Source organism: Hyaena hyaena, unplaced genomic scaffold, assembly GCF_003009895.1.
Source record: "Hyaena hyaena isolate Hyena2069 unplaced genomic scaffold, ASM300989v1 scaffold_607, whole genome shotgun sequence".
NCBI lineage: Eukaryota > Metazoa > Chordata > Mammalia > Carnivora > Hyaenidae > Hyaena > Hyaena hyaena.
This window is the reverse complement of record NW_024081241.1, coordinates 932,705-957,994: the sequence shown is the minus strand read 5'-3', so window position 1 is coordinate 957,994 and position 25,290 is coordinate 932,705. Positions and strand designations below refer to the sequence as shown.

Here is a 25,290-nt window from a genome sequence, read left to right as displayed (position 1 = left end):
GAGGACACGCCCCCGCAGGAAGTACGTCACTCGGGCAAACGGAAGGAGGCCGTGGGCCGTGTGCGCGTGCTCTGCTGGTAATGGCGGCCTCCAAGAAGCCTTTGGAGTTCCATGCCAAGCGGCCCTGGGGCGGAGAGGAGGCGGTAGAAGATCCGGACGAAGACAGCGAAGAGGATAACGATGAAGCCGAAAATGGGTTCTCTCTGGAGGAAGTATTACGGCTTGGAGGCACCAAGGTAATGGCCTCCAACTCTCATACAAGGGGACAGAGGCGCGAGGGGTGGTCTTGCGAGTGATCGGGCGAGTGGCGTGAGAGGGGATCCTGAACCCCGATTCCAGCCTCGAAACGTATGTTGTGCCCTTCCTGCACTTCTTTTCCTCTGCTCTCTACAAGAGAAGCGTGCTTTAGAAATGAACGTGTGTACGCTTTGTCCTTTCTTAGGATGTAGGTGACCCTCTCATTTCACTGATGGATAACTGGCACTCCATCAGGTCAGAGAGGACTGACCTTTTCTGGGTCCTGACATCGTGGCATCAGTGTGCTCTACTCCAGAATGGTTGGAATGTTAACTTCCGTTCTTACGGAGTACACGCATGTGTTTACTGTGCGCTCAAGAAGCTTTCTGCGCTCTTGGAATTTACATCCTAATTAAGGAAAAGAAACAGTAACCAACTTTGGAAAGCAAAGAACATCGGCTGCTGAGTAGTGCCTTGGAGAAAAAGAAAACCAGAAAAGAGGATCATGAGTGGACAAGGCGTAACCGTTTCAAGTGAGGTGATCAGGCATAAAACTAGGAAAGAAAGGGGTGAGCTGCTCTCTGAACAAGAAAAATGTCAGTGTAGCTGAGGCCCACTGAGGTAAGGGGAGAGTAAGAAATGCAGTCAGGGAGGTAAGAATGTAGGCCTGTCTCTGAGTTAAATCTTAAAAGGTTTGGAGTAAATACCTGGCAGAATTTGGCTTATTTTTTTAGTAAATGTTTTGAGGCTACAGCTTGGGGGGTTGGGGGGGGAGACCTGGGGGCAGGAGAAATGCAATTTACAGGGGCAGGTTCACAGTCTTCCCTATACTTGGGTTGTATTTAATTTTTGAATATGTGATATTTCAGATACTACAAAAAGGTTCTTTTAAAAAAGGAGGACTACACAGTGAAAAGTCTTCTTTCTCACTCATCTCCAGCCATGCAATCTCCCTTCCAGGAACCAATTATTTTTATGTGTCTTGTGTATCTTCCAAGCAAACATACACACACACGCACACACACTCACGTTCTTTTTTACACACAAGTTACCATTCTGTATAATATTTTGTGTCTCTTTTTTTTCTTGCCGTCTTAAAGATTTTTCCATATCAGTATATGCAGTTGTATCATTGGTTTTATGCCTGCATAAATCATTGTTTTACAAACTGAGTGTTGATGGGGGGGAGGGGAAAGGGGTGACAGGCATGGAGGAGGGCAGTTGTTGGGATGAGCACTGGGTGTTATATGGAAACCAACTTGGCAATAAAGTATAAAAAAAATCATTGTTTTAATCTGTCTAACCAACCATTTATTGTGAACATTTAGGTTGTCAGTCTTTTGCTATTTTAAATAATGGTTCAGTGAATAACCTTGAAAATACATCCTCTCCCACATTGTATGGATACCTAAGTTGATAGACATGGAACTGCTAGATCGAAGGATGTGTGTCTTGTATTTTGATTTGAAGGCAGCAAATTGCTAGTTTATGTTTCCATCAGCCATGTAGGAAAGTGCCTGTTTCTCGCACTCTCCCTAACACCACCTGTCATAATTTTATCTTTGCTCATCTGACACTTTTCTCATCTGACATGAGAAAATGGATATATCATGGTGGTTTTAAATTGGATTTTTCTTTTAATGTTTTATTTATTTTTGAGAGAGTGTGCGCACAAGCAGGGTAGAGGCAGAGAGGAGGACAGAGGATCTGAAGTGGGCTCTGACCTATCAGCATAGAGCCTGTTAGGGGCCCGAATCCACGAACCGTGAGATTATGATCTGAGCCAAAGCTGAATAGCCAACCAACTGAGCCACCCAGGTGCCCCATAATTTGGATCTTTCTTAATGTCAATGAGGTTGAGCATCTTGTCATTCTTTGGGGGAAAAACAACAACATGTTTTTCCCCGTGAACCATTTGTTTATCTCCTTTGCAAATCTTTTTGGTTGTCACTTCCTTCACTGATGTGTAGGAACTTTTATATTAAATATTAGGCCCAATTACTTTGATGTCGGTTGCTATTATTGTTTTCCCATGTTTGTGTTTTGAGTTTTGCATGTTTTCTGTGAAAGACAGTTATACCCATCTTTGCCTTTTAGGGCCTGCAGTTTATGTCAGATTTGGAAAGGCCTTCTTTACTCTGAAATTATTTGAATTATGATGTGCATTCTCTTATTATTTTATGGTTTTATTTTTCACATTTAAATTTTTAATTCATTAAGTATGTATTTGGTTGTGGGGTGGGAGCCCAGGCAATACCATGATAATTGAATTTAATTGATTTTAAAGATATAGATTTCAAATTAACTTTTGAGATTTACCTAAACTGTTGGATTTGTAATTTATTTTCAATTTATGTTTTAATGCAGCAAGATTACCTTATGCTGGCTACCTTGGATGAAAATGAGGAAGTGGTGGATGGAGGCAAAAAAGGAGCAATTGATGACCTTCAGCAAGGTGAATTAGAAGCATTTATTCAAAATCTTAGTTTGGCCAAGTATGCAAAAGCTTTCCTGGTTGAAGAAGATGAACCGGCTAAAAAAGAAAATGCCAGCAAAAAAGAAGCAGGAGTATCTAAAGTAGATAAAAAAAAGCAAAATGCAGGAGAAAGTGAAAGGACGTCAGTTAGTAAGGCGAAAAATAAGAAAAGGCCAGAACAGCATTCTGGTGAGAACAACAGTGCCACACCAAAAATTAAAGATAAACAACAGGACATCTTTGAATTTTTTGAGAGACCAACATTGTTGCTCAAGCCTGGAGGCAAATGGTATGATCTAGAGTACAGCAATGAATACTCTTTGGAACCCCAGCCTCGGGAAGTTGTGTCTAAGTACAAAACCTTGGCTCAGAAATTGTATGAGCATGAAATCAGCTTATTCAAAAATAAGACAAATAATCAAAAGGGAGCTTCTTCTACCTGGATGAAGGCAATTGTGTCATCAGGGACGCTGGGTGACAGGATGGCAGCCATGATTCTCCTTATTCAGGATGATGCTATTCACACACTGCAGTTTGTAGAAACCCTGCTGAGCCTTGTTAAAAAGAAGGGCAGCAAACAGCAGTGCCTCATGGCTTTGGATACTTTCAAAGAGTTACTCATTACAGACCTTTTGCCAGACAGTCGGAAGCTGCGGATTTTCAGCCAGCACCCTTTCAACAAACTGGAACAGCTGTCCAGCGGCAACAAAGACTCAAGAGACAGAAGGCTGATATTATGGTATTTTGAACACCAGCTGAAACATTTAGTGGCTGAATTTGTGCAGGTCTTAGAAACTTTAAGTCATGATTCATTAGTGGCCACTAAAACTCGAGCACTTGTGGCAGCTCATGAGCTTCTCTGTAACAAGCCAGAGGAAGAAAAGGCTCTTCTTGTGCAGCTGGTAAATAAACTGGGAGACCCTCAGAACAGAATAGCGACAAAAGCCTCCCATCTGTTAGAGACCCTGCTTTCTAAACATCCGAATATGAAAGGAATTGTATGTGGTGAAGTAGAAAGACTGCTCTTTCGCTCAAATATCAGCCCCAAAGCGCAATATTATGCAATTTGCTTTTTAAATCAAATGGTCCTTTCCCATTAAGAAAGTGAATTAGCTAATAAATTAATTACTCTTTATTTTTGTTTTTTTCGGACTTGTATCAAGAAAAAAGATATTGAATCAAAAATGCTTAGTGCCCTTTTAACAGGAGTGAACAGAGCATACCCTTATGCCCAGACTGGTGATGACAAAGTGAGGGAGCAGGTTGACACGCTCTTTAAAGTGTTGCACGTTGTGAATTTTAATACCAGTGTACAGGCTTTAATGTTGCTTTTCCAAGTAATGAATTCTCAGCAGACAATATCAGATCGGTATTATGCAGCATTATATAGGTAAGTACATACCATTAACAACATGATTTAATAATAACGTGATTTAATATGCAGCACCTGCTGGGCCCCTCTGTGGGAAAAGAGACTTAGAAAACTGGATTTTAGGCCCCCCTCATCAGCAACTTGCTGATCATCAACTTTGAGTAAGTCACTTAATCTTTGTTTCCTTGTCAGAAAACTGTTAAATGTTTTGCATACATTTTTTTGTTTTGAGAAGTTGTGAAAATACAGAAGAATGCCCTCCCCCAAGAAAGCATCCATATCTTACCACCTAATATTTCAACTTTAACATTTTGCTACATTTGTTTTAAATCTTTCATATATTAAAAAGTTAGAACTGCTGGGGCACCCGAGTGGCTCAGTCCATTAAGCATCCTGCTCTTGGTTTTGGCTTCGGTCATGATTTTGTGGTTCACTGAGATAAAGCCCCACGTCAAGCTCTGTGCTGACAACAAGGAACCTGCTTGGGATTCTTTCTGCCCCTCCCTAATTCACACGCGCACCCTCTCTGTCTCAAAAATAAATAAACTTTAAAAAAAAAACCAACTCCAGTTAGAATCAAAGTTTCCTTCACTCCCTCTCCCCCGCTCCCATCCTCAGCCCTATGTTTCTTCCCTCCGCCCTTCACACAGCCATTTAGTAATTCATTCAACAGGAAGTTTTTGTGAGTACCCTGTGTATGCTGGACCCAGTTCCAAGTGCTCCAGCCCTGAACAAAATCCCTACCCCTATCGGTGCTTATGTTCATAGTGGAGAAGACAGACGATAAATAAGAAAGTCTGTTAGGGAAGGTGAGGGTTGCATTTTTGTAATTTTTTACTTATTGGAATTAAGATTTTGTTTACTGAATTTTGCAGTTGTCCTGATACTTATTGAGGAGTGATACTTTGAACAATGTATAAACACTTTGGAACTGTTAAGTATACCAACAAGCTATATATTCCTTTTTTTTTTCTTTTTAGAGAAAAAGTGTGAGTGGGGGAGAAGGGCGGAGAGGAGAGACAGAATCTTTTTTTCTTTTAATGTTTTATTTATTTCTGAGAGAGAGGGGCAGCGTGAGCAGGGGAGGGTCAGAGAGAGAGGGAGACAAAGAATCCGAAGCAGGCTCCAGGCTCTGAGCTAGCTGTCAGCACAGAGCCCAACGCAGGCTCGAACCAACGAACCGTGAGACCATGACCTGAGCCGAAGTCAGATGCTCAACTGACTGAGCCACCCAGGCGCCCCAAGACAGAATCTTAAGCAGTCTCCACACCTAGTACGGAGCCCACTGCATGGCTCAGTCCTACGACCCTGGGATTATGACCGGAGCTGAAATCAAGAGTCGGATGCTTAGCCAACTGAGCCACCCAGACACCCCTATATTCCTTTCTAATTCATTTTAACAATTTACATACGTGTATCTTATGAGAAATAGAATGTGCTGATTAATATCTTGAACTTAAGCCCCAGTGCCTGGATTTGAGTCCTAGCCATTAGTTTGCTGCATAACTTTGGACAAATTACTTAATCCTCTTTAAAACCCTATTGATAAACATGATTGATCCATTTTACTGTGGCCCAGTTTGTCTGTACGACGGAAAGGAGTGCACCTATCCTGTAGGGCTAATTGTTCTGAAACTTCCCAAGTTACATAGCTAAAAAATGACAGAACTGGGATGTTCTTTAGATTTAATGTATATGTTAACCCATGTAATCTTCACATATTTGTTAAGTGTTTAATGCCTCATGTACAGTAAGTGCTCTATAAGTATTGGCTGCTATTGTTATTAATGTTACATGAATTTTCTTTAATTTATTCCTCTTAACATCTCTCCGGTCCGTGAGGTACAGTAATTTGTGCAAAATGACACAGACATGACAAAGCCAACTGAGATGGCAAATTCTGATCTGCAGGCTCTGGGAGTTCATAATGTTTCACGGTACTGATTGCACTGGTAAACTGAAGAAAATCTCAGAGTGCTATCCATAACTCTGAAGAGTCTAGTTTTTTAAGTAATAAAAACTTCTTTACTTTGGAAAGAGTTCCAGGAGTGAAAATATAGAGGTTTCAGGGTCTTAGGGGTGTTTTTTGGTAAATTGATGTTCATAAGAACCTTTTGGACAATGTTTGGAATCTATTGGAAACATTTTTCTAATAGCCATTTAATATCTTAGTGTTTAACACAACAGTCTAATATCTGAGGAGTACATTCTTAAATTCTTTAAATTGCTTGCCAGCAGCTCTCAAAGATGGATCTCCTCAAAGGGCATCTAAGCCTTCTTATAGTATTTCATTTAAGCAAAATTCCCTATAAGCAAAAGTTCCCTAATATTATTTGAAGGATAAAGGAAACAAACGATTTGATGTACGAAAATACGACTTATCAAAAACTTCCAGAGCATGTTCTCTGTCAAATGGTGGGGACACACCTATCTAAACTCTCAGATGGTTTTTTTGTTTTTTGTTTTTTTTTTTTTTAAATATTTTTTATTTATTTCTGAGAGAGAGAGAGACAGCGTGAGCAGGGGAGGGTCAGAGAGAGAGGGAGACACAGAATCCAAAACAGGCTCCAGGCTCTGAGCTGGCTATCAGCACAGAGCCCGATGTGGGGCTCGAACCCATGAATCGTGAGATCATGACCTGAGCCGAAGTCAGAGGCTTAACCTACTGAGCCACCCAGGCACCCCAAAACTCTCAGATGTTTTAAAAAATGAGTCACAAAATGGATGGAAATATTGAAAATGTTAAATGTGAAGAGAGAAAATCGAGTATCAAAGATTAAATGATATAGGAGATCTCAGAATATCACCAGAATTCCAGAACTGACAAATGGGGGAAACTGGGTATGCAGAGCAGTATGAAGATGTTTCACAAGATCAAATATTTCCATTTCTAGTATTAATGGAAAAAAGGTGATAGAAGTGCTTAGAATAAGAATATTGCACATGAGCATGTAACAAGGATTGTGCTAGTTCTGCATACCCTAATGTCTGGAGGGCAGGAGCAGTTGGAGCATCTCTAGGGTTCAGCAACTAGGATAAAGAGAAACATTTTAGGGGCGCCTGGGTGGCTTAGTCGGTTAAGCGTCCGACTTTCACTTAGGTCATGATCTCGCGGTTCGTGGGTTCGAGCCCCGCGTCGGGCTCTGTGCTAACTGCCAGCTCAGAGCCTGGAGCCTGTTTCAGTCTGTGACTCCCTCTCTCTCTGACCCTCCCCTGCTCATGCTGTCTCTCTCTCTCTCTCCTAGAAATAAACATTAAAAAAAATTTAAAAAAAAAAAAAGAAACATTTTAAATTACCATGTTCAGTTTTCTACTCTACATGTGTGTTCTTTAGAAATATGTGGAGGCTGCCTCTGGGCCCCAGCTAGGAAGTAGGAATATAAGGATAAGAGCCCTGGTCTAGTCCACTGCTTTCTTAAGTCAGTTTTCATTATTTGGTTTTGGATTAGCCTTTCATGTGTGGTTTTGTATTTATATAAAAATTATGTTTTTATCCTAGAGAACGGAGAACTACCTGGAAAAGAAACCACAGGAAGTCTCTTTTTCCTGTGATAACTCCTCCCCCCTCCCCCAGACACCCCCAAGATCCTCATTCTTTCTGTTTTGGTCACTCAATAACATTTTACCATTTTATATCTGAGGGCAGAAGTGGTCTCTTGTAAAATAAAACAGGAAGGTTGTCCATAACTACGATGAGGTTAGCAGTTGCCTCTACTGCTGCTTGTGGAGATATGTTATGAATGAGCATTTGATCTTGTTTTTGTTTTATAGGAAGATGTTGGATCCAGGGTTGCTGTTGTGTTCTAAGCAAGCCATGTTTCTTAATCTTGTCTACAAGTCTCTGAAGGCGGACATCGTGTTGCGCAGGGTCAAGGCTTTTGTGAAGAGGTTACTCCAAGTTACCTGTGAACAGATGCCACCGTTCATATGTGGAGCTTTGTATCTTGTGTCAGAGATCCTTAAAGCAAAACCAGGTTTAAGAAGTCAACTAGATGATCATCCGGTACATTTTACAACCGCTTTTTAAATAGAGTGGGTTCTGAAATATATTCACATTTTTCTTCTTTGCTTCAATAACTTACTTCTCTGGAGCATGAACAACTGTGAGTCATGGGTTTGGACGGACCTGGATTTTAGTCCCAGGTGTACAGTTTACTAGGTGGGCATGTTGCTTGATCCCTTTACTCATAATAAACTGTACTCAACTAAGCAAGTAGGTCTCTTAAACCTGTTTCCTTAGTTGTGAAAAGGACGTATTGGCACCTACTTGCTAGGGTATTTTTATAACACTCAGAAATTTGAGGGTTGAATGTCTTCATGTAAAAAAAAAAAAAAAAAAGCCCCAAAGTCTCCAGGGAATTGTGGCTGAAAACTGAATTCCTTTTACATTTAGGAGAAAGAACATGGAATCCTCTCATTATAAATTTGATTGATGGAACGTTCATGTTTCACCATTATTGCAATAAGTGGATCTTCTTCAAAGCTCCCTCACTGAACTAAATACAGACTTTTAGTTGATTGATGTAGATTTATTAAAACATTGTTTTAGGAGTCCGATGAAGAGAATTTTATTGACATAGGAGATGATGAAGACACAGAACAATTCACTGATGCAGATAAAGAAACAGATACAGTAAAAAAAGCTGAGACAGAAGAAACTGTGTCTGAAAGTCCTGTGGGAACAAATAAATCAGAGTCTGCTTCTTGGGTGCACTTCGATAATTTGAAAGGTGAGTTTCTTAATCCTTAAATTTTTCTCTTGAACTTTTAAACCAGGGAACTGAGGGGCGCCTTGGTGGCTTAGTCGGTTAGGCGTCCGACTTTCGCTTAGGTCATGATCTCGCGGTTCTTGGGTTCGAGCCCTGCGTCTGGCTCTGTGCTGACTGCCAGCTCAGAGCCTGGAGCCTGTTTCTTTGTCTGTGACTCCTTCTCTCTCTGACCCTCTCCTGCTCACGCTCTCTCTCTCTCTCTCTCTCCTAGAAATAAATAAAACATTTAAAAAAAATAAATAAACCAGGGAACTGAATTCCCCTTTGATCTTTTTTTTTTTTTAATGTTTTATTTATTTCTGAGAGAAAAAGGCAGCATGAGCAGGGGAGGGTAGAGAGAGAGGGAGACACAGAATCAGAAGCAGACTCCAGGTTCTGAGCTAGTTGTCAACACAGAGCCTGATGCGGGGCTCGAACCCACGAACTGTGTGATCATGACCTGAGCCGAAGTCAGATGCTTAGCCGACTGAGCCACCCAGGTGCCCCTCCCCTTTGATCTTAATAGAAATTAATAGTACACCATTTTAGAAGACCTCAGTTATTTCTTTCTTTTTTTTTTTTAAGTAGAGCTTTTATAACCAGATATATTCAAGAACTTAGAGTTAAATTTTTAATATAGAGAATCACTTATCTACTTAATAATACTGCAGATAATAACACATTTTAAAGTAGTTTAGATCTTAGAAATTAAAGCAAATACTTTTTGGAAATGCAGCCTCTTTATTTGAGGCTCTAAAAGAAAAGCACACTAACCTTGGAGATCAAGAAATGTGCCAGATCCATTTCTTCAAACCTGTTGTGGGACTCTGGGTCAAATTATTTCATCCCCCCAGACTTGTTTGCCTGTGAAATATAAAAGAGAAGTCTGGTAGCAAGCAGGAAAGTTTTTAAAAGAATCCATCAGTTTCTGAAGGCCAGACTGAGAGTAATCCTTTAGAAAGATGATGAGCATTGTGAAGTAGAGAGTTCTTTGTAATGTGTTCTGAAAGTTCTATTAAATTTTTGATCCTGAGTTTCTGAAAACATAAAGAAGATAATGTAAAACTTGTTCAAAGTGAGAATTATTTCTGCGCATAATTTAATAACAAATATTCAGTGCTTTTGAAGTTCCAAAAGAATTTAGACCTATTTTATCTTCAGGTTATTTGCCATTTAACACTTATGATCTAGTTGACCTAGATTGGGGCACCTTCTGCTGCCTGGTTTATTCAGTTTGCTATTTCAAGGTAGCAAATGCTATCTTGGGTACCATAACTAATTCTTGTTGGGGCTTAAGATTTTTTTTTATCTAGGTAAGATATCTGGCTAACTAAGACTGTTGAAAATTATAGTACTATGACATACACGTGTAACATATTACAGTTATTGGAGACAACATTAATGGTGATAGTTTTAGTGCACTCTTGGGTTAGGAATAAAACATTTGAGAGATAGTATTTTTTTGTTCTCAGGTGGCAAACAATTAAAGACATATGATCCATTCAGTAGAAACCCTCTGTTCTGTGGAGCTGAAAACACTAGTCTTTGGGAACTCAAAAAGGTAAAGTAATTTTAAATTGTCTTTTAATTCATTAGTGCTTTATATTTGCCCTCACGGATTTAATACTTTGAAGTTTTCATTTTTCTTGTAAATTATAGTGTTTAGTTACTTAGATGTTAGTTAATTGGCATAAGGAAGCAATTTGAAGTGTGTCACCCAGCTGTAATGCTTTTAACCCATATTTCTGTGGCCTCTGGCAAACATTAAATTTACACATTTATTTTTTTAATTTATTTAAGGGGGAGAGCATGCTTGTGTGCACAGGAGGGGCGGGGGTGAGAGAATCCTAAGCAGGCTCTGCACTGTCACTGTAGAGTCCAGTGCAGGGTTCAGACTCAGGAACTGTGAGATCATGATCTAAGCCTAAATGAAGAGTCAGACGCTTAACCAACTGAGCCATCCAGGCACCCCTAAATTTACACATTTATGCATTTCTACATTCACGTATAGAAACTCTTAAATAATGTGCATGCAAAATTGATAAATAATATAATAAATACAACATTTTAATAATGATTAATAAAAGAAATGCTTTTTATAGGTAAGTTATTACGTATAATGACTCTGTATATTGGGTAAATTTTGCTTTATACATTAGATTTCCCTGAGAAGTTTTGTGAAGATAGAACTATTTACAAATAAAGTTACTTTTTAAATGCATTAGGAGGGACACGTAGGTGGGTCAGTCCATTAAGTGTCTAACTGGCTCAGGTCATGATCTCACAGTCATGAGTTCGAGCCCCGCATCAGGCTGTGTGCAGACAGCTCAGAGCCTGGAGCCTGCTTCAGATTCTGTCTCCCATCTTTCTCTGCCCCTCGCCTGTTCACGCCCTTTCTCTCTCTCAAAAATAAAGAAAGATTTTAAAAGATTCATTCGAGGAATCGAGTTTTCCAATAAACTTTCTGATTAAACAAGTAGGTGCTTTATTATAGACTCCTGTGTGTCCTTGACACCTTTTCAGTGAGTCTGCAAGGTCACGGCTACTTTCATAGTGATACCAAGGCACATATTTGCCTTTGTAACTGTCGACAGTGGCACTGATGATGTTAAAGAAATGGATAAAACTGTGCCTTAGCACAGATGAGGACAATAGCACCACACTGTAGTCATAGCCATTACATTCTTCATTGCCTCTTACCTTCAGAAAGAAAAAAAAAAAAAAAGAAAAGCCAGTATCACAGAGGAATGATGAAATAGGAAAAATTAGTGATTGTCTTGACCCTAAAGAACATGTCTTTTTATATTCTGTGTGCATATACATCAAGAGTGCATAACATACTTCTGCTGCATATCTAAGTACGAAGGTTTTCTCGTGTCTTAGGAAAAGTACCTGTGTAGTTTGTTGTAAGTTCAACCAGCTGTTTTTTTTCATGAAAAACTGGCTGACTGATACACTGGTTACTCAGATCTTCGTATTTGGGAGACATTTTCTTGAAAGTGAATGAAGTGAATCTCTCACTTCAAGTGAAACAACTGACAATATTTGTTGTCAGTGATAAAATTCAAGCCTTTTTTTTTTTTTTTAATGTTTATTCATTTTTGAGAGAGACAGTGCAAATGAGGAGGGGCAGAGAGAGAAGGAGACAGAGAAACCAAAGCAGGCTCCAAGCTCTGAACTGTCAGCACAGAGCCCGATGTGGCATTCAAATTCATGAACGGCGTCGGACACTTAACTGACTGAGCCACCCAGGCACCCCTAAAATTCAAGCTTTTTTTTTTTTTTTTTTTTTTTTACAAATAGTTTATTGTCAAATTAGTTTCCACATAACACTCAGTGCTCATCCCCAAAGTGCCCTCCTCCATGCCCATCCCCCCTCCCCCCCACATCCATCAGTCCTCAGTTTTTGTCAGCATTCAAGAGTCTCTCATGGTTTGCCTCTCTCCCTTTCCCCCACCATTTCCGCCCTTCTTCTCCCCCTTGGTCCTCCGTCAAGTTCCTCCTAATCCTCCTATACGTGCAAACATATGATATTTGTCCTTCTCTGCCTGACTTATTTCGCTCAGCATAACACCCTCAAGGTCCATCCATGTTGCTACACATGGCCAGATTTCATTGTTTCTCATTGCCATGTAGTATTCCTTGGTATAGATAAACCACATCTTCTTGATCCATTCATCTGTTGATGGACACTTAGGCTCTTTCCATGTTTTAGCTATTGTGGAGAGTGCTGCTATGAACATTGGGGTACATGTGCTCCTATGCCTCAGCATTTCTGTATCCCTTGGGTAAATTCCTAGCAGTGCTATTGCTGGGTCATAAGGGAGTTCTATTGTTAGTTTCCTGAGGAACCTCCACACTGTTTTCCAGAGGGGCTGTACCAGTTTACATTCCCACCAACAGTGTAGGAGGGTGCCCGTTTCTCCACATCCTCGCCAGCATCTAGAGTTCTCTGATTTGCTCATTTTAGCCACTCTGACTGGTGTGAGGTGGTATCTCAGTGTGGTTTTGATTTGTATTTCCCTGATGAGGAGGGATGCTGAGCATCGTTTCATGTGTCTGTTGGCCATCTGGATGTCCTCTTTGGAGAAGTGTCTGTTCATGTCTTCTGCCCATTTCTTCACTGGGTTGTTTGTTTTTCGGGCGTGTAGTTTGGTGAGTTCCTTATAGATTCTGGATATTAACCCTTTATCTGATATGTCATTTGCAACTATCTTTTCCCATTCCGTTGGTTGCCTATTAATTTTCTGGGTTGTTTCCTTGGCTGTGCAGAAGCTTTTAATCTTGATGAGGTCCCAACAGTTTATTTTTGCTCTTGATTCCCTTGCTTTTTGGGATGTGTCAAGTAAGAAGTTGCTGCGGTGGAGGTCAAGGAGGTTGTTTCCTGCTTTCTCCTCTAGGGTGTTGATAGTTTCCTGTCTCACGTTCAGGTCCTTTATCCATTTTGAGTTTATTTTTGTGCATGGTGTGAGAAAATGATCTAGTTTCATTCTTCTGCATGTTGCTGTCCAGTTCTCCCAACACCATCTGTTAAAAAGGCTGTCTTTTTTCCATTGAATATTCTTTCCTGCTTTGTCAAAGATCAGTTGGCTGTATATTTTTGGGTCCACTTCTGAGTTCTCAATTCTGTTCCATTGGTCTATGTGTCTGTTTTTGTGCCAATACCATATTGTCTTGAGGATGACAGCTTTGTAGTAGAGGCTGAAGTCTGGGATGGTGATCCCTCCCGTTTTGGTTTTATTTTTCAGTATTACTTTGGCTATTCGGGGTCTTTTGTGGTTCCATACAAATTTTTGGATAGTTTGTTCTAGTTTTGAGAAGTATGCTGGTGCAATTTTGATTGGAATTGCATTGTAAAATTCAAGCTTTTAAGCAAAGACTGAAAGTGTGGAAATCTTGTAACCACTACCTTGAATTAGACATTTTCTCAATATGTAAAAACTCTTCTGATTTTATCACCACTAACAATGTGATTTTTGTGATAATGTAACCGACATTTGGAAGACCTGCATACGTCAAGGAGTATTTTCCAAATGACTGATGCACAGTGTTACAAAGTCATGAATAAGAGATCTATTCAAAGTAGACTAAATAATTTTAAGTAGCAAGTATGAAAAGCTGATTGATAAGGTTTCAGATTCTGTATTGCAACTAATCTTCAGTTTGGGTGTAGTAGCAAAGAAGAAAATCCACAATTATGTGAAAAGCTGTTAGTTAGCCCTCCTATTTCCAACTATGTATCTGTGTGAGGCAAGACTGTCTTCTGTACTTCCAACGAAAAATAACATGGACTACAAAAGCATGTATGAGAATCCACTGTCTTCTATTAAGCCAGACATTAAGTAGGTTTACAAAACTGTGAAATAATTCAGCTCTTCTAATACTTATTTATTCTGGGAAACTTATTTTTCATAAAACATATAATTTGTATTAATATGTAATAGACTCATTGTTATTTTAAATGGACTATAAACAGTTGTTTAAAATTTTTCTGTTGTAGGGTACCTGACTGGCGCAGTCAGAAGAGCATGTGACTCTTAATCTCCAGGTTGAGTTTGAGCTCTGCATTGGGTGTAGAGATTACTTAAATAAATAAAAACTTAAAAAAAAAATCTTTTGCCAGTGCCTGGGTAGCTCAGTTGGTTAAGCACCTGACTCTTGATTTCAGCTCAGGTTATGATCTCACATTTCCAGCGCCGCATCTGGCTTTCTTTCAGAATTAATAAACTTATAAAATTTTTTTCTGTTGTAATTTCTATTAGGTAAATAACAGATATATCCCACTTAAATTAAGGAAGCTCTTGAGGTCCTTGACGTTTAAATGTATAAAGCACTCCAGAGACCAAAGTTTTGAGTAATCAGTCTTCTCTAATGTACTGGCTCAAATTTCAGTTCTTTGGATTTACTGTAGTAAGAGTTGACTTTGCTTACGTTTTTCTTTTTAGCTGTCTGAGCATTTTCATCCCTCTGTGGCCCTTTTTGCAAAGACTATCCTTCAGGTAAGTCTAAAATACTGCAAGATAAGAAATAATAAAAAATAAATAATCTAGTTTTAGATTATCAGTAATTGGTCATACATTGTTTTCTCTCTACCACATGGAATTATAAACATTTTCTGCTGTTGTAAAGGAGCAATGGCTTGTTTAATACAATGCAGCAGATAATTCTTCCCACTCTGAGGTGAGTGGAAATACAGGATATTAGAAAACTGCAACTGTTACTACATTCTGGCTTTTCTTCTGAGGAAGAGTGCCCATTCCTTTCCCATTTGCTATGTTTGCAACTTCATTGTTTGGTTCCTGGTTAATAGTTAGATGACCCAGAGTATTAAAATCATTTACCTATTCATAAAGTCAGCAGTCCGTCATAAAGTACATATGTATATGTATGAGTGTGTGTGTGATTCTTCAAGTAAAGAGGGATGAGATGGATATTTGAACGGTCATTTATGGCATGTTTGTGCCTTTGGTGCATTGTGTTTCTCCTTTTTTTCCTTATCTGGATGCATATATATAATTTGAGTTAAGCTCCTAATCCTCCCACACCCTCCACCTTTCAGGGAAATCATATTCAATATTCAGGGGACCCACTCCAGGATTTTACATTAATGAGATTCTTAGATCGATTTGTATACCGAAATCCAAAGCCACATAAAGGCAAAGGTATGCTTCTATTTAATTATTTGGTTTTCAGTGTTGACATTTAATAAATAAAATGAGCATACAACTAGATTTTACATTGCACTGTCTTGATTTTATATTTTAGAAAACACAGATAGTGTTGTGATGCAGCCAAAAAGAAAACATTTTATGAAGGATGTTCGTAGTCTTGCTGGTAAGCATCAAGCCTGGACAGTTGAAATGGACAAGGTAGTACAAGTCAGTAATACATAAATTGTGTTCCTTTTTCCTCCACTTTACCAGAATAATACCGAAGCACCAGAGACATTATCTTGTTCCTTAAAATGTGTATGCATTCGCAATTTTACTGGGTCTGACTGGGCTTTTTTTTTTTTTTAACATTACAGAAAGTTTCAAACATACCCAAAGTAAATACACAAATAGTATAATGAACCCCTTATAACTATCATCAGCTTGAACAGTAATTTTGCCATTTCTTATCATCTATAGCTTTATCAGTGATAACCCCCTCTGGCACACACACATATAACTATCTTTTATAGTTAAAGACTCTCTATCGTAAGCTCTCTAATACAGGTTCAGCAGAAAACCCACAACTGCTTTTGCCACAAAGCATCATTTTTTATAGGTTTCTCCCCTTTTTTAATGTTTATTATTTTGAGAGAGAGTGAGCATGTGCGTACACATGCAAGAGTGGGGATTTTAAACTAGTTAATAACCTTCTGTGGGTTTTGAGTACCCATCTGTGGACCTGATTTTGTTTCTGTATTCAGACATTTCTTTATATATAACCACAGCTTTTTGTTCAGAGACTAGGATTAACTTGCACCTTATAAATCATTTAATTTCCAACTGATGTATTTCACAGAGGCCCAGAGATGTAAACGGAATTGCCCAAAGTTAATAGTTAGAATTCACCCAAATCTGCCTTTAATCAAGAGGAGTTAGAAATTTTTATCGTGAAGAGAGAAAACTGATATTCCTGTAGTGCCTTGTTCTTTTTCCTTAGTTTCTATCTTAGTGTTATGTAAAATTGTGGGGAATTCTGTTTACCTTTACTTCCTGTTCCAGAATGGCAGGCATTATTGTCTTTTTTCTGTGATGAAAATGTCAAGTATGAAGTGATTATTAAGAGAACTCTTTAATTTTCTCTTGAAATTGGGATCCTGGATGCAGTTGGAGGACAACGAGAAAACCATGTTCTTTCTCTGTGAAGAAGCAGCGGTGGCCATGTACTTCACTGTAGCTGACAGATAGCTTCAGTGTTGGGTCTTCTGCACTCAGACTTTTCCAGAGATTGTCCTGTGCACTAGAAGATCCCTTCTGTCCACCTGCCTTAACATTTAGGACTTTAGAGTTATAGTATGCTGTAGGTAGTCTTAAGAGCTTGAGTAACATAAAAAAGGACTACTTTAATAAAGTTTTTATCTTAATATGTTTTCCTAGTGAACAGTAAGGAGTTCCTTGCAAAAGAGGAAAGCCAAATACCAGTGGATGAGCTATTTTTCTACAGGTAATGTACTTAATACAGTTTCATTTGGGTGCTATTAAAATTTAAATTTTTAGATTCCATAAAATGTTTCATTAACATAGGTGTATCCTGAAAAGATCAGAAGGTAGGTTTTTATGTTGTTTTGCAAAGGGAGTTTATAAATCATTTGGTTTGCTAATCTTAAGATCTCTAAGTGAAATATGGGGCACCTATGTGTCTCAGTCGGCTGAATGTCTGACTCTTGATTTCGTCTCGGTCTCTGCTGAGCATCGAGTGGACTTGGGATTGTCTCTCTCTCCCTCTGCCCCTTTCCCCAGCTTGCAAACATTCTGTCTCACTCACTTTTTCTCTCTTTCAAATTAAAAAAAAAAAAAGATATGTAAGTGAATAAAACAAGTAAATTTGGGGATATTTTTATTTTATGACTTGACTTTGTGAAACTTAATCTTTAATTTCTTTCTTTAATATAGTAGTTGTTTTACAGGCTTTAAGTCTGTTTTCAGTCTAACATAAAACTCAACTCATGAGTAATTTGTATAAAACATGGTTCAAGGCAGAATTAGCAAAATTCACTGTGCTGCTATAGAGAGAAGTCCTAAACCTACTGATATTATTATCATTATCTGATTGGTTAAGTCCATTTGATTTGGTTTGGTTTTTTAAAAACATTTTGTGTGAAGAGTTTTGAGGGTATGATCCCATTTGCAGAATGCCAGGTTTCACTGTACCCTTGTATGAGGATAGGTCTGCCTGATAAAATATTGTGATTAGATATTCTCTAGAGTCACAGCTGGGTTTTTTGTTTTTAATGTTTCATTTATTTCTGAGAGAGAGAGAGACAGCGTGAACAGGGGAGGGTCAGAGAGAGAGGGAAACACAGAATCTGAAACAGCCTCCAGGCTCTGAGCCAGCTGTCAGCACAGAGCCCAAAGCGGGGCTCGAACCCACAAACCATGAGATCATGACCTGAGCCAGAGTCAGACGCTTAACCGACTGAGCCACCCAGGTGCCCCGAGTCACAGCTGGTTTTATTCTAACACTTAAATCATTAGTGGTGATATTAAAAAACATTTTTTACTAGCTGTTTAATTAAGATGTTTTTATGAAGATCTGAATCCTAAATTTTTGAAATGTATTCTACTTCACATCCAGAGGTTTCTATTTTAATTCAAAACTATTTTTCTACGATAAATACAAGTATTAGTCATTTATATCCAATTAACAGTTTTTATACTTGTTTGTGTCACTGGTCATAGGTGCTTTAATTATAGTAAAATGGGCTCTTCCATAAAATTATCAAATATATAACATCCATTTTATTTTAGATACTATAAAAAAGTTGCTGTTGTTAAGGAGAAACAAAAACGGAATGCAGATGAAGAAAGTATAGAAGATGTGGATGATGAGGAATTTGAAAAGATGATTGGTAATATGTTTTTGTCAACTCTTCAATTTGTAAAATAATCTATTTCCTTGTAGAATATTGGAATATTAGTGGTAGGAATGATCTTAGTTTTAGAAATTCATTTAGCTAAGAATACCATGCAAATGACAGTGGAGGATTGAGAAGTACTTTGGTGGCATATGGTGGTTCACTTACACTTGCTCCAGAACAATATATGTGATTATGCATGAACTGTTAATGGGGAAAATAAATTTGTACTTACATGGCGTGTATTCCTTCATCTATCTTTAGGCTAAAACAGAAAATGGGAAATTAGAAAAGCTTACATTGAGTTTGTTTTTCTTGTGCATTGTATAGATATAATACAATAAGCACTTAAAAACAACCACTTAAAAGGACTACAAATTGCTAAGTATTTTGATATTTACCTTCTTTCCATAAAAGAGTTGTAGAAAGAAGTTGAAATTAACTGGAATCCACTTTATTTTGGGGATTTAATTAAGGTTAGTATATTCATAGGTTTATGTAGATTAACCATAGTAGCAATAATCAGATTTATATTATTTTGGTATTTATTTGTCATAACTGATACAGTCATGACAGTGTTAATTGATTCAAATCGAAGACATATGTCAATTTTGTTATTCCTTGCTATATCTGACAATTTGTTTATTGTTCTCTGACAGACACATTTGAAGATGATAATTGTTTCACCTCTGGAAAGGATGACCTTGATTTTGCTGGGTAAAATACTTTTCTTCAATCTTTTTTTTTCCCCCCAGCATTTCCCAAATTGTTGTCCTCAGAACGGTACAGTACAGGACTACATGATGTGTAGGAGAAACTTACTGAAATAAGTTTGGGAAATGGATATTGTACTTTCATTTTAGACCTTTATAATGCACGTTAGTATATTAAATGGAGGTTCTATGCTGTCTATTAAGAGCCTAGTACCCTGCTGGTCACCAAAAAACACTTAGGAAAATGTTCTCCATTACAAGTTTTTGCTTTTCTTCAGCAACATGAAAAAGAAAAAGAAAGGTGCTAAGGAAGACCCAGAAGATGAAGATTCAGAAGGCAGTGATGATGACCTGTTTGATAACTTAGATGATGATGAAGTTTCTTTAGGAAGTATGAATGAGGAATTTACTGAAATTGGTGAAGATGGAGGAACATTCATGGATGTGTTGGATGATGAAAGTAAGGGCACTTTTTTTTTTTTTAAAAATTTTTTTTAATGTTTTATTTATTTCTAGGAGAGAGAGAGAGAGACAGTGTGAGCAGGGGAGGGTCAGAGAGAGAGGGAGTCACAGACTGAAACAGGCTCCAGGCTCTGAGCTGGCAGTCAGCACAGAGCCCGACGCGGGGCTCGAACCCACGAACCGCGAGATCATGACCTAAGCGAAAGTCGGACGCTTAACCGACTAAGCCACCCAGGCGCCCCTGTAAGGGCACTTTTTAAATATGGGGCAAAAATACATCTTCCTTTATTCCTCAGTTTTTCTATTGCAGTGTTTCTTTTTTACATATTAACCTGTACTCAAATTAATAATCATATTGGCCAAAAATTTAAATAGAACCTTTCCCCTCTTATTATTATTTGGAACTGAAGGCCTTTTTTTTTTTTTTAAAGAGGTTGAGTTTTGGGCATTATATACATATATATACACACACACACACACACACATATAGATATGTATAAATTTTTTATTTTTTATTTTAGAGAAAGCATGAGCTGGGGAGAGGGCCAGAGGGAAAGGGAGAAAATCTCAAGCAGGCTCCATACTCAGCACGGAGCCTGATACAGAGCTTGATCCCACCTCCCTGGGATCATGACCTGTGCCAGTTGGATGCCCAACCTACTGAATCATCCAGGTGTTTGGGCTTTTATTTTAATCAGCAGTTAGGCTGTCTCTTCAATACCTGTTGAGCTGTTAAGTTCTCCTTTTAAAATTTTAGAATAGTAATTATTTCTAAAAGTTAATCAAAATAATCATCATTTTTCTTAGCCCAATAGCAGTTCTGTTGTTTTTTAAGTTGCTTAATAGCATGGTGTTTTTTTGTTTTGTTTTGTTTTGTTTCTTTCTTTTGTTTTTGGAACAGAAGTTGATGGCGTCAGCTCCAAAATTGATACAAAGAGAAGCAAGAGAAAAGGTGCAAATGATTTTGACTTTGCTGGATCATTTCAGGGTAAGAAATGTATTTACTCTCTTTTAAACCTAAGCAGTGGTTATGTAGAAGTTACCACTCATTATCATTTTGAGAAACTTTTTAATTGATTAGTATAATTTAGTTTTTGCTTTTATAATGGATAACTGTTTTTTCTATTTTTAATATGTGAAAATTGTTTGCCAAACATACCTTCAATTATTTTCTCTTCATAACTTCCTAATGTAAATCTCAACCATCTTTAAAGTGTCTCATAACAGATTATGCCTTTTAATGTTAACACTTGTAAAGTGGTGGTAAAAGAAAAAGGGTGACAGTTTTAACTTTTTAATAAAAATGGAGATAGCAAGGGGCACCTGCATGGCTCAGTGGGTTAAGTGTCTGACTTCAGCTCAGATCATGATCTCATGGTTGGTGTGTTCAAGCCTTGGAGGTCAGGCTGTGCTGGCAGCTCAGAGCCTAGAGCCTGCTTCACAATTTGTGTCTCCCTTTCTTTCTGCCTCTTCCCTGCTTGAGCTCAATCTCTGTCTCTCTCAAAAATAAACATTAAAAAAATTTTTTTAATGTAGAAAACATTATATTTTATTCCTGAAATCTGTGATAAATTCATAGGCTTACTTTTTTTCCCATGCTTTGCTTCTAACGCCACTCTAGCTTCTGCAGTCTAGTAAATACTGATAAAGAATCAAAATAGATTTATAAAGTTAAAAAATAATTAAAATACTTGACAACACTTAAACAAATGTTAAAATATTTTGGACATTAAATATTTTTGCTAATAAATACCAAAAATAGTAACTATATTTTGGTAGTAGTCTCTCAGACATTTATACCTGCAGAACTTTTATAAGCTCTTTCAACTACTGACAACCATAGTTGTAGTAGACAATCATTCTAATTAAGAGATTGATTTACCTGATATGTAAATTATAACATATTATCTTTCAGATTTTATCTTCCACTGAGTGGTATAAGGTCACAATTTAACATTAGCATGTGTTCAAATATAAGACAATTTTCCCTAAAATAATCCCCAAAAAGAAATGTTGGGGTACCTGGCTGGCTCAGTCAGTAGAGCATGCAACTCGGAGTCTTAAATTTGAGCCCCATGTTGGGTATAGAGATTACTTAAAATTAAAAAAAGAAACAGGGCATGTGGGTGGCTCCGTCAGTTAAGCATCCAACTGTTTTGGCTCAGGTCATCATCTCACAGCATTTGTGCTTTCTAGCTCCAGGTCAGGCTCTGCACTGAGTACAGAGCATGCCTGGGATCTCCCAAGTGTCTGACTCTTGGTTTTGCTTCAGGTCATGATCTCATGGTATGTGGGATCAAGCCCCACGTCAGGTTCTGTGCTGACAATCTGGAATCTACTTGGGAATCTTCCTCTCCTTCTCTCTCTCTGCGCCCCTCCCTCACTCACACACGCATACTCTCAAAAAATAAACTGTAAAAAAAAGTAAAAATTGAAATTTTTTAAATGTTTGTTTATTTTTGAGAGGGAGAGAGAGACAGAGTGAACAGGGGAGGGGCAGTGAGAGAGGGAGACAAAGGATCCAAAGCAGGCTCCAGGCTCCAAGCTGTCAGCACAGAGCCCAACGGCAGAGCTCGAACTCTGGAGCTGCAAGATCAAGACCTGAGCCAAAGCTGGATGCTTAACTGACTGAGCCACTCAGGTGCCCCATAGTAAATAAAAATATTTTTTAAATGGCCCTACTAAATGCAAAGAATTTCAGTAATATTGTTTTGGAAAAACTGAAAATGGATAAAAGCAGTATTTCCAGTTAATATATTTTTATATAATGTGATTTTGTGTATGAATTAAAATTCAGTAAGTAATAGAAATAGATGTTTCTTATTTTTTTTTTATTTTTTCTAAGTTTTTTTTTTTTTTTTTTTTTGAAAAGTTTTGTTTATCGCCTGGGTGGCTCAGTCAGTTAAGTGTCCAGGTCATGATATTGCATTTGTGAGTTCAAGCCCCACGTCATGTTCTGTGCTGGTAGCACAGAGCCTGCTTGGGATTCTATCTCTGCCCCTCCCCTGCTCTTGCTCAGTCTCCCTCTCTGAATAAATAAATAAATAAACTTAACAAGTTTATATTCACAATTACAAATTGAGTTTATTTTTTCTAAGGAGAACCACTTTGAGAAGCATAAACAAAAATTTCATTTACAACATAATAATAACCTTCTGTCATCACTTTCTTCACTATTAGTTCAAAGAATAAAACCTCTGACTTAATGAGAATTTACAGTTTGCCTTAAATATTCTAAACTTCATCTGTGTCAACTTAGGCATTAATCTTGCCTGATACTATGAAATTAGGTAAACCTTGATCAGTGGCCAAATCAGAAAGGCAGGCAAGACACTATTTGTTGTCTAAACAATTCTGTTAGGATACTATTTTAAATGTACTGTATACTATTAAATATATTTGTTTTTAAATGCCAGTTGCTTAATGGTGCTAGAAGGTAACTGTAATTGTGTATTTTAACCCAAATACAACTTTTTAACAAAACTATGTTGAAAGATTGTTGAATCACTCACTGTGTTGTACACTTGAAACTAATGTAACATTGTGTGTCCACTATACTTTAATTGTAGAAAATTTGTATTTTTCGATAATTATTGGCTTTACAATTTAATAATCTAATCTTATACTTTTTTTAGGACCAAGGAAAAAAAGGATAGGAAATTTCAATGACTCCAGCCTATTTGTATCGGCTGAAGAGGTAAGACTAATGTACTGCTTTATGAAGTTACCTATTCTAGGTTATGGTACCTGGCTGGCTGAGTTGATAGAGTACACTCTTGATTTTGGGGTTGTGAGTTCAAGCCCCATATTGGGTGGAGAGATTACTTAAAAATAAAATCTTTAAGAAAAAAAAGAAGCTACCTATTCTAGATCTCTTTGAGTTTTCTAATAAATGTATTTCTTTTTAAGTTTGGCCACCTACTGGATGAAAATATGGGATCCAAGTTTGATTACATTGGCATGAATGCCATGGCTAACAAGGATAATGCAAGTAAGTAACTTGAATGTTTTATGGAGGTTTTTAAATAGCCTTAACTTACAACTTCTTTTTTTTTTTTGTAATGTTTTTATTTATTTTTGAGAGAGAGAGAGACAGCATGAGCAGGGGAGGGTCAGAGAAAGAGGGAGACACAGAATCTGAAGCAGGCTCCAGGCTCCGAGCTATCAGCACAGGGCTGGATGTGGGGCTCGAACCCACCAACTGTGAGGTCATGACCTGAGCCGAAGTCAGCCGCTCAACCGACTGAGCCACCCAGGCGCCCCTTAACTTACAACTTCTGAAGATGTGTTTTTAGACAACCTTTTTTTAGTAAGGATAAGTAAAATGGTTCCTTACAACCCTGAAGGAATGGCCTTTTCATCTGTGTGTAGGGAGCGTGTAGGATTAAAAAAACATTTGGACTACAGCAGTAAAGACTAGTTACCTTTGGGGCGCCTGGGTGACGTTGTCAGTTCGGCAGCCAGCTCTTCGTTTCAGCTCAGGTCATGATCCCATGGTTTAGGAGCCTGCTTGGGGTGCCCTCTCTCCTCCCTGACCCTCCCCCACTTGTGTACTTTGTCTCCTCTCAAAATAATAAATATAAAAAAATTTTTAAATAAAGACTGTAGTTACTTTAAACTGTTTAACTCTTTTAGACAGGCTGTTTGTTTTTATATATTATGAATATACTTAGTAGCTTAATAAGTACTTTATAGACGTTTTTATTACTTCTGATATTGTTACTGGCTTCTGTTCTTTTGCTAATAAAAGTGTTCTGGGGGAAAAAATTCTTCAGAGTATTTATTCCTTTCTTGTCCTAGACTTTTATTTGTTAAACAGTAATCTTTAACAATAAATGCTGAAGGAAAGCAACAAACAAAAGCAGGGGATATGCACTATGGATGGGAAGGGACTAGGCCTCAGCAGATCAGCAGTTCCTGTTTTGCTCTGCGAGGCCAGGAGTCTACAGCGTGGTGTGCTCATCTTTTCTTCTTCCCCACAAAGGTCTCAAACAGCTTAGATGGGAGGCTGAACGTGATGACTGGCTACACAACAGAGATGTGAAAAGTATCATCAAGAAAAAGAAAAATTTCAAAAAGAAGAGGCCAAAGTCCACTCAGAAAATTAAAAAGCAAAGAAAATGATTGTTTTCTAAGTGAACTATATAAGTTAAAATTGTACTTACTCTTAATTTTTGCTATTCAGCCATTTTTCTTGATCTTGCTGTCTGACGCCATACATTCCAGATTGTTCAATGGATTTGTAATAAACTATAAATAAATACAGCTGTCATTTATAAAATCATGTAAAAGTGTTAAAATTAAACTATATTGAAAGAAATCAAACCTCTTTTCCTTATTTCTTAATAGTAAAATGAAAAAAGTAGGATACATATTTCACATATAAGCCCTCAAGCATCTGTACTAATCATTATAATAAGCACTATTTATTAAGCACGACTTTATAGCAGATACTATGCTGAGTGATTACACAATGTCATCTTGTTTAATCATTACAACAGTTCATAAGGTGGGCATTATTATCACTACTATACAGAGAAACAGCTCCAAGAAATTGGCAAACCAGAGTTTTATAGGTTGTGGTTTGATTCCATCAGCACCTCAGATAGGTTTCATTCCAAAGTCTACATTTTTAACCACTGGCTACTCTCCTCTCCAAATGAGAATACTCTCCACCCTGTGTTCTCAGAAAGAGCTAAAATAGGGATAGACAGTAA

General features: G+C 37.9%; 2 protein-coding genes across 5 annotated transcripts in view; one reads left to right on the top strand and one right to left on the bottom strand.

Moving 5' to 3' along the window:
* Positions 1–53: 53 nt before the first annotated feature.
* On the top strand, positions 54–24,745 carry CEBPZ (CCAAT enhancer binding protein zeta). Its single transcript, XM_039257209.1, is given in 16 exon segments — positions 54–236; positions 2,605–4,103; positions 7,857–8,088; positions 8,635–8,815; positions 10,306–10,394; positions 14,779–14,832; positions 15,393–15,495; positions 15,599–15,667; positions 16,921–16,987; positions 18,292–18,392; positions 19,058–19,115; positions 19,390–19,571; positions 20,475–20,561; positions 23,209–23,270; positions 23,483–23,564; positions 24,558–24,745. Coding segments are annotated over 16 exon segments (3,162 nt in total). The 5' UTR covers positions 54–80; the 3' UTR covers positions 24,698–24,745.
* The window catches only part of CEBPZOS (CEBPZ opposite strand), a 29,409-nt gene continuing 28,475 nt past the window's right edge, over positions 24,357–25,290 (bottom strand). For all 4 annotated transcript variants that reach the window (XM_039257214.1, XM_039257213.1, XM_039257215.1 and 1 more), the window contains 2 exons: positions 24,739–24,823; positions 24,357–24,598 (listed from right to left, as the gene is read on the bottom strand). In XM_039257214.1, the coding sequence (XP_039113145.1) occupies positions 24,741–24,823 (83 nt within the window). In that variant the 3' untranslated portion in view covers positions 24,357–24,598; positions 24,739–24,740. The remainder of the gene's footprint in view (positions 24,599–24,738; positions 24,824–25,290) is intronic.